Source organism: Poecilia latipinna, unplaced genomic scaffold (genome assembly GCF_001443285.1).
Source record: "Poecilia latipinna isolate Pla-1442-1.1 unplaced genomic scaffold, P_latipinna-1.0 Scaffold565, whole genome shotgun sequence".
Lineage (NCBI taxonomy): Eukaryota > Metazoa > Chordata > Actinopteri > Cyprinodontiformes > Poeciliidae > Poecilia > Poecilia latipinna.
The window spans coordinates 196,643-205,874 of record NW_015113181.1 but is presented as its reverse complement, the minus strand read 5'-3'; the positions used below and the strand labels follow the sequence as shown (position 1 = coordinate 205,874).

Below are 9,232 nucleotides of genomic sequence, written 5' to 3'. Positions count from 1 at the left end.
TCATAAATCTATATAATGGCTCTATATAAATAAATATATTGGTAGAGAGATCAATCAAACCAAAGTCATTAATTTTGGTGTATATTTGTTTCTTCTTTCTTTTATGAAATAACAGCCTAGATTTTCAGTCTGTTGTGTCTCTGGAGTATGGAAGCCCGTTTCTGCCACTCTGTTAAAAAAATACAATAAATTATCTCATTATAATGAGAAGGTATCGTTATACTATCTCATTAACAAAATATAATGAGATAGTATCTCATTATTTTGAGATAATTTATTTTTTTTAACAGAGTGGCGGGAATGGGGTTCAGGGGAACCCCATTCCTGAGTCCAGACGGCCACCTGAGTCCAGACGGCCACAGGTGTTTTTCAGGTAAAATAAATATGAAACATACCTTCACATATTTCTGTTTTCAGCATACTTTGGCTTGCTGCGTGGCCTCGGGGAGCCTGTGGCCCCCTGCCCGGTCCGACCTGCAGACTCGGGCTTTAGGCGTCAGACTTTCTTCTCAACCTCCAGCCAAGATGAAACTCCAACTCCATGTTGTTGGATAAAAACGATCAAAGCTGACATGCCTTAACTTTGAACATTCACAAATCAAACACTAATAGTCTGGGGCTCATGAAAAGATTATACATGTTGGTATTGATTTGCCCACCAGGTGCGTGAATAATTGAAGAGCTGCCTGTTGTTGCTCAGCTTTTCAGCAGCTTTTTTTTTTTTTTTTTTATCATCTCCAGTCAAGTGTAAAAGCTCCAAAATTGGGTGTTAAATTAAAAATCACATTGAACTGGGCATCTGCTGAAGGAGACGACGGTGTTTCAGCTGACCTGCTATTACCGTTATATTCAAATTTACATGTGAGCTGAGGATCAGCTCTCAGAGGAAGCATTTGTTGGAATAATTTAACGACTCGGTTGAGCTGTAATGCATCAGCAAAAGGTGCAAAGGTCGCTGGAAGAGCATTAATGAAACTCTGTAATTGCAAATTATTAATATTTGAATTGTGATGGATATTATTCTGACCAAGATTATTATTTTACTTTGTCTGCGTTTGCAGGATTCAGTCCGGCTCGTACCTGAGCACCGGCTGGTTCACGCTCATCCTGGCCATGGACATGTGCAAAGAGATCCACATCTACGGCATGATAAACGACACCTACTGCAAGTAAGACACCAGTGACGGCACGCCTCACCGCCTCCTGCTGCTTCCTCTTTATGGAAATAAAAACATCAGATTTCATAAATCTGATCAATGAAATATGTTCATTCACATCTTTAACTGCACACAAATAAACAGACAAAATTATGGTCTAGTACAAGTAAAATGACTATTTTCTCCTAACTTAACTTCCTTTTAAAATACTTGAAGTATTGAAAGTAAAAGTACTTCAAATACAAACAAATACATTCAGACATGGACCCTCTGCATGTTGTTGTTTATATCTGGACATTTTGTGCATCCACACAAGGCCAGAGGTCAATAACACGGTTTTAACTGAACATTTTTGATAATTAGTGCGTCAGTAAGTGGTATATTTCTTTAACTTGAGATAACAGGGAGGATTAAAAGAGTGTTCATGTCTTCCTCCTCTGTTTCAAACAGAAAAGGAGTGGTAAGCTAATTATTTTGTATGCTTATTTTCTTGTTTTTAAAAACCTGTTTGAAATAAATAAATACGTCGCTACATCCCACCACCGTCCATTTTGAAGCCAAGCTGTTGGATTTAATGGTTAGATTTCCTTTCTGGCGTCCATACTGGATTTCTCTGTGGCGTTGCCGGGTCTATCTCTGCCTGCCTCGTGTCTCTTGCTGTCCCTTCTGCTTTGAGTCTCTCCTGTCGTCTTTCCCCTGAATCCTGGCTGACTGATTCCCGTCGGGCTGCGATGACAAACACGCCGCTCTGGGTTCGGCTGCTCTCTTTCTTACTCTCTCTCTCTAAACGCGTCGCATTCTCGATGAACTCATCATCCACCTGAACCTCCTCCATCCCCCCCCGAATCAAACACGCTTCCCAAATGCATGCTGGAAATCCAGCTTTTCATCCTCCGTACGTTCCCCGGTGCGCAGCGGGAGCCGAGATAAGAGCTGCAGACACATGGCAGAGAGGCGCGCGTAATTCACCCGGCACAGAGGAGATTTGGTGATTTAGCGAGGCAGTTACTGGATACTTCTCCCCCTCTCTGCCTGTGCATTGTTTATTTCCCCCCGTCCTCACTGACGCCTGCAGACGTTGTGTTTTTACAAGTTTTCCAAACTGACAACTTGCCTGTTTGCATGAAGCGGTTCAAGGTTTTCAGATTCAAAGCTGCAGCCGATGCTGCAGAGATGGTGAAATCAGTGGCAGGATGGAGCAAAGTACAAGTACTTTGAATACTGAAGTATATTTTTAATGTACCTGTACTTAGGCCTGCCGCAATGAGCAATAAATAATCAACTGATCACATGATACATTAAAACAGGCTCAATTTCCACTTGCGTGATTTATTGTTTTCCTCTTGTACCAAAATCTCGACAAAAGTCTTCAGTCTGGTGTTTTGCCCTTTTTTTGAAGGACATTTTTGTTTACAGAGACTTCATGATTCATTTTATTTGTTGTTTCTGTTGTTTTTTTTAAATGTCTCCCAGTTCCAGTGTTAAATGTTCATTAGCATTTAAAGTTTATTGATCTTTGAGAATGTGTTCTTGCATCACTATGCCATTATTATCATTATATTACTCAAAACCACAATATTATTGTTTATTGGAATTATTTCTGGGATGGTTTATCATCCAGCAAAGTGTGTAACCAGGCTACTGGAGTACAGATTTGTCTGTTTATTTGGACCTTTACTTAGGTGCCGTGTAAGGCTGGGAAAATATGGCTGAAAAACTCACAACACAAGCATTTCATATTTGTTGAATAATTAATTATTTTTTGTTTTAAATATCTGAAATGATGCCAAACTGCTCACGTGACCTTTCTTGTTTTCCAAACTATTTTCACTCCATGTTTTTTTTTTAAGCAGTTACAAGGAAACCTTTAACTGCTGCTGCTCAAGTTACTCAACAGGTCGTTGCTAGGTAACCAAATAGTGAGTTGCTAAGTAACCAAAGAGTGAGTTGCTAAGTAACCAAAGAGTGAGTCAGTTGATTCCACCAATTTTGGTTCAACAGCTAAAGCCTTTCCTCTGCATTTCCCAGAATGCTGTGCGGTTCTGGATTGGAGTTCAGTGAAATTGTTGGATATTATTCCAGATGTATTGATATTGATCACATTTCTATCGCGATACATATTGTTATTGATTTATTGTCCAGCCGCAATGCTGATGCAGGTTTTCAGTGGCTTGGCACACGTCCGCCAATGCGCCGATAGCGAAGCTAATGTTTCGTTTAGCATGCTTTAGCGGTCCTGCTGCCTAGATGAGTGCGATCCCATCTGTTTATATCGATCGTGTGACTATCTTCACTGTCCAGCAGTCGTGTAGGGTTTGAGTATTTTCTCCAGCTCTGGTGAAACTGAATTTATTTGTTAAACCCGGCGCCCCGCTGGGTGACAGAGGAGGAGCGGCTGTGTGTTACAGGGAACTGGCAGACAGCCACAGCCGCTGCTGCTGTTACGACTGTTTCTCTTCTGTCTCGTTCATCCTCCCAATGCAGTTGTTACACAAGTCATCCGCTCATAAAGCTGTCAGACGCCATTAAAAACAGACACCAGAGGACACACTGAACCTGATCCGCTGCGTTGTGCTCTTGCTTTTGTGTGGTTGAGTTCATATTTCTTTTAATGAACACTATAAACAGGGAATTTAGGACAAAACACAATAACTTTCTTTACTCTGCAGTGAGACATTTGCTGCATGTTTTCGGATTTACTCTTCTGGCTATTTTGTAATTCAATGCCTTTCCGCTAACACGCTACATTTCATGGATATGCCAAGGTCTACATTAGAGTTGTTGCTTCACTCACTTACCTGAGACTTATTTCATCCCAACAGGAGTTTCTGCAGCTCTGAGTTAACTTAAAAAACTCAACTGTATTCTCTTGCTGGGTGTAAATTGCACATAAAAACTCAATTTTTTAAACAATTAGCATCTGCAAATACACTCAGTGAATAAAACATTATGGATATAATTGTAATATTAAACAGTTTAATTGCCTAGAGCGACTAATTGACAGTAATATACCTGAGTGAAGTTGGACCCCCGCCGTCTTCAAATGACACAAAACTGGTGTGAAGCGTTTGTGCTGTTATCATTTTAAAGATATTAAAATATTTATTACATAATATAGTGTCAGTCAATGTGGTACAAATGTTTTAGATGCATAAACATAGTGCAGTTAATTTATAACAATTTTATTTGATTTTGTTAACATGAGGAGGGAGGGCAGGTTGATTTCTGATGACCTCTGGAAACTTTAAAAAAAATCAAATCTTAAAAATTGTAACGGCACAAACAGAAACAATTTGTTCCACAGCTGCTTGTCGCCATATTTTATTTGATTTTGTAAATATGGACTGGCTGCTTGACCTTTGATGACCTCTGGAAACATTTATGAATATCTTTAAAATAATATCAGCCCAAACATTTGACACCTCGAAACGTTTTTAATCGATACGCATATCAGAAAGTCGACATGTTTAGTTTTTGAAAATAAATCTTGAAATCAAAACTAACCTTATAAAATCTTCAAATCTTATTTAGTAGCACCAGGGAACATTAACGATGGAAAGTGAGTCAGTTTTATTTATACAGGACTTTTCATAGGCCAGAAAAACACAAAGTGCTTTACCAGTGGAAAGAAATGTTAAAAATACAAATAACAACATAAAAAAATAGACAGAAAACAGAGAAGATAATTTTAAACTAGTTAAGTCATTCTGTATAAATGAGTTTTCTACTGTTCCTAAAACAATCAAAAGCATCAAAACAAAGCAGACAATCTGAATTATTGCATATCGTGTTATCAGTGTCGTTGTTTTTTTTAATTGCCCAGTCCTAAATAGTTTTTGTTTAGAAAACTTCGCAAAGTTTTCTAAAAAACTTTAGAAAAACCTGAGGAACTAGAAAATACTAAATAATCAAAAGAACAAATTGCAGCTCGAATATAATAAAATATAGTCTAAAACTTCTGCATAGTATCAGTATAGTTCTTGTTAAAATAAAAACACAGATGGCTGAAACCCTGTTGTTGGATTTAACCGTGTTTTATTCTCTGAGAAGCTTTTAACTCGTTGGGATTCGCTCCGATTGAACAGCATTTGTAAGATTTTGGCTGACAAACCCTTCGCTCACAGATGCAGCTGCAGTTCATCCTGGAGCTGCAGGACGGGGAAACCCGACTCCCCACGCGGCTCCCCGATCCCAAGTGGGAGCGGCTGTTGCAGGGAAGTGTTTGGAAACGGATAAGTGCTCAGAGAGAGCACTCGGCTGCTGATTGAATGTATCGGTTCATCCCGGCTGAACACGGTAACGGGTCATTCAGAAGCATCGACGCTGGCCGCCTGCCCAAAGTGAGGCTCCGCCGAGACAAAATCCTGGCATTCACTCTGAAATCAGGCGTAATTTTAATTGGTAGTTTTATTATGGAGCAAAATTTCATCCTGCTAAGGTTCAGCTGTGCAAAATTTCAAGCCATCTGCCATCAATTACCATGTCTTTATTAAGTCCACAACCCTTTAAATGTAAAATTCACTCATTTTTAATTTCATTTTTAATTTTTTTACAAAGATCATTCATGTTGCATTGGCCCAGTCAAAGTCCTTTTTAAACCCCATTGTCCATTTATTGACTTGAAAACTGATCTTCATTGATGTTCTTCATCCAGTCTGACTCAGCTTGAGCTGTTTTACAAAGACAAATTCGGTAAAATGGCAGCATACAGGTGTTAAGCTCTGCTTAGTTTGGATATATCAATGAATTAAGGGTTGGAACTTTAATCTGTTAATTTTTATTAATTAATTGCATCAATATCTTAAAGCAATTAAACACATTTTTGTTTTTTTCCATACAGAAGTCCAGAGTAGGAACCTTCGTGTTGTGTTTCTGGTACATCTGTAAATGTGACGCACAAGCGCCGTTTTAAAAGAAACAGCAATAGATGAGAAAACCGCGTCTTTTGGTCCATTTGAGGTTAATTCTTTTCTTCAAAAAAAAAAAAGAAAAAAAATGTAAAGGAACCCTAGAAAAACTATAAATGTGTTCAGGTTGTGCTAATAAGAGTTAGCCTCACAGTGAAGCTATTCTAGCCTGAAGTAGCATCTCAATGCTAATCATGTTGCAGCAGCTAACGGTTGTCCCCAATGCTAACGTTAGAATTGGAGCATTTAATTACAAACCCTGTAATTAAATTTTAATCAAATCTCACCACTAAATAGAACAAAATTAAATGTGAAAAGTTTTAGTTGCGTGAATATTTTTGCAAGACTTAACCGTCCAACTATTTGGTGTCCAGACCTGATAACTGGACGAACTCTTCCTTCAAAATAAAAGGTTTTATCACCTAATTCAAGCTTCTCTTCCTCTTCCGTAGAGACAGATTTAGTCTGATGACGTTTCTCTCCTCCTCCTTTAGGACTGAGGGCTACAGGCAGGTTCCCTACCACTACTACGAAGCGGGCAGCCGGGACGAGTGTGCAGAGTACCATCTGCACGAGAGCGCCCCCTACGGCGGACACCGCTTCATCACAGAGAAGTCAGTTTTTGCCAAGTGGGCCAAGACCCACTCCATCAAGTTCTTCAACCCTACGTGGCAGCTGTCGTGACCCCGGCCGACCCCAATGAGCACGAGAAAATCCGCACTACAACAAACACACACATCGGTTTTCAGATTTCTCCATATTTCTGTCATTTTGTCCCCATTTGGTTCTTCAGAATTTAGTGAAATCTGAAGACTACACGTGGACATGCATCTTTCATACCTCCAGCTTCTTGGATTGTACGTTTTCAGCAGACGAATGTGGAACGCTCCCTGCTCTGCACTGGCAGAACCAAACATTTGCGGCTCTGTGAGTCCAGCAAAGAACGCCTTGAGAGGAAAAGACGTTATCTGGTGTTAACTCGTTTTGGATTTGGGGGGAAGAACTCCAACCGGACGATTTGTGTCGGCTTGGACGTCTCGTCAGCTTCTCTGCTGTTTCGCCTCCTGTCAGGTTGTAATTAATCTGTAACAAGCTTCGTTCAGGCTTTCAACTACTGAAGGCAGATGCTCTGTCAGTTTCATTTCGCATCGATCCGTTTAAAAAATCTTCAGCAAACAAGATTGTCTCACAAAGCGATCAAAAATCAGGTTGTAGGTAAAACCGGAGATGTAAACCGGCTTCGTTGTGTTTCAACCTGAAGACGTCGGCTCCTTTTTCGTGCTTTAATCCAGTGAAGCTAAATTTTATTGTAGTGTTTTCATTTGCTGATTTACTGTGCCAATGACAATGTAAGCAGCACAGCACAGAGAGCGAGGTGCAATTAGAGAGTCCATCTCTCTGGAAGCAGTTTGTGCCCCTACAGAGGAGGAGATTTATGTGTGCAGTGAAACCATTTGAAGTTAATTGTATCCCATTATCATTTCGTGCCTGCAATATACTTTGCAGTTCATTGTATAGACAAAGAAGAAGATGCATTTGCTCTCTTCCTCTCATCTTTTCATCCAGCTTTGTGCCTCTTTGGGTAACACACCGCCGTGTGGACTTTATCCCGTTTGTCTCTGGGTGCAGCGCGCTCTTCTCTCGCTCAGTAACGTCTCATCGCATCTGTTGCAGGACGGTGAAGAATAACCAGTGGGTCTCTGCTGGGGCCTGTGGGACCAGCGATGACAGAGTCAAAGACTTCTAATTTAGGCAAACGGTGAGATACTTGCTGCAGCGTAAGCAGACAGGATTGTCGTGGTTTGCAGGTCGGCTGTAGTCACATGTGAAAACTGGGCTAAAAGTTTGGAACAAAATGTTCATTGTTGGGCTTTAGAGCTGCTGGACAAAATCACGAAAATAATGTATAATGCTTAGCGAATAAGGACCAAAAGTGACACAATTCAGTACACAAGTACACTGCTTTTTATGACTTTTTTTAAACCATAATCATCAAAACTGCAAGAACTACAGGCTGAAATACTCAAAGGGAGATTTCCCACCTGATAGTCCGGTAGATTTGGTCAGACTGGCGACCAAAATTGCAACATTTGTTATATTTTCAGCTACTATTGTTCGTTTTCACACTCCAACAATCAAAATGATTGAAAAACCTGTTCCCCTCCTCGCCTGTGGGGGCGCTACTCCAATAACCACTGAAGTAAAAAATACAAAAACCTCAAAAGAAGACACTGAGTGCAACTTCCTTTTTCACAAAATGTAAACAAAAATGGAGTGACGGCAGATTTTAGTGGTTGTAGGATTTCTCTCATGTCATTTCTCTCGCCATCGTTAGACTCTTGCATTTGTTTTGATTGGATTTACCCAGAATGCCCTGTGCTGTAGTCCACTTCCTGCTTTTAGAGCGTTCTCTGGTCTGCTTGGTGTTCACAGATGCATTCAAACGGCACCAGAGTTCACTTTAATCGAATCGAGACCGAGGCTTTTAGGCGGACCAGAGTTTGCAGAGTTTGATTACACGTTCACATTTCCCCAAATGTTTCTAAATCAGGAGAGTCAAACTCATTTTCATTCTTAAAGGGCCGGTTGTGCCAGAATGTATTGATAAAACCTGTTCACGAACTATTAAAATATCAATAAATCCTTAAAATTAAATATCATTGAACATCTTTTCAGTCCCCCCAGGATTTTGTTATTTTTTTGCAATAAAAATCAAAGTGCTAATTTCAAAATATTTGCGCTTATTTATGACGATACATGCGACTCCTTATTACTCGCTGTATAGATCATGGACTATAATCTGACATCAATTAAGGCTGAGGCAGCTGTTTAGTACAAGTAAGAAAGTTTTTGACAGTTTTTGAGAAAAATCTGCAATAAACTCCCAATTATTAGCACAAAAAAGTGCAGTGATTTGTTGATGTTGCGTGAATTTCCACCATAATTCTCAAGAAACTGGAGGGACTGATTGATATAATTTGGTAGTAAACGGATAAAAACTGCCCTGATTTGATTGATAACATGATATTTTTAAGCTCACTTGGTGTTTAGTCAAGAATCTATAGGACCACATAAAAAGCTATGGAGGGCCAGATTTGGCCCACGGGCCTTAAGTTTGACACATGTGATCTAGCACAGTGTTTTTCAACCTTTTTTGAGCCAAGGAAC

The 9,232-nt window shown here is 39.8% G+C and overlaps 1 protein-coding gene across 1 annotated transcript in view; it reads left to right on the top strand.

Moving 5' to 3' along the window:
* st6galnac3 (ST6 (alpha-N-acetyl-neuraminyl-2,3-beta-galactosyl-1,3)-N-acetylgalactosaminide alpha-2,6-sialyltransferase 3) overlaps positions 1–8,276 on the top strand; it is an 85,577-nt gene extending 77,301 nt beyond the window's left edge. The window contains exons 3-4 of the mRNA XM_015041717.1: positions 1,062–1,169; positions 6,559–8,276. Of these exons, the coding sequence (XP_014897203.1) occupies positions 1,062–1,169; positions 6,559–6,748 (298 nt within the window). The 3' untranslated portion in view covers positions 6,749–8,276. The remainder of the gene's footprint in view (positions 1–1,061; positions 1,170–6,558) is intronic.
* Positions 8,277–9,232: the final 956 nt, after the last annotated feature.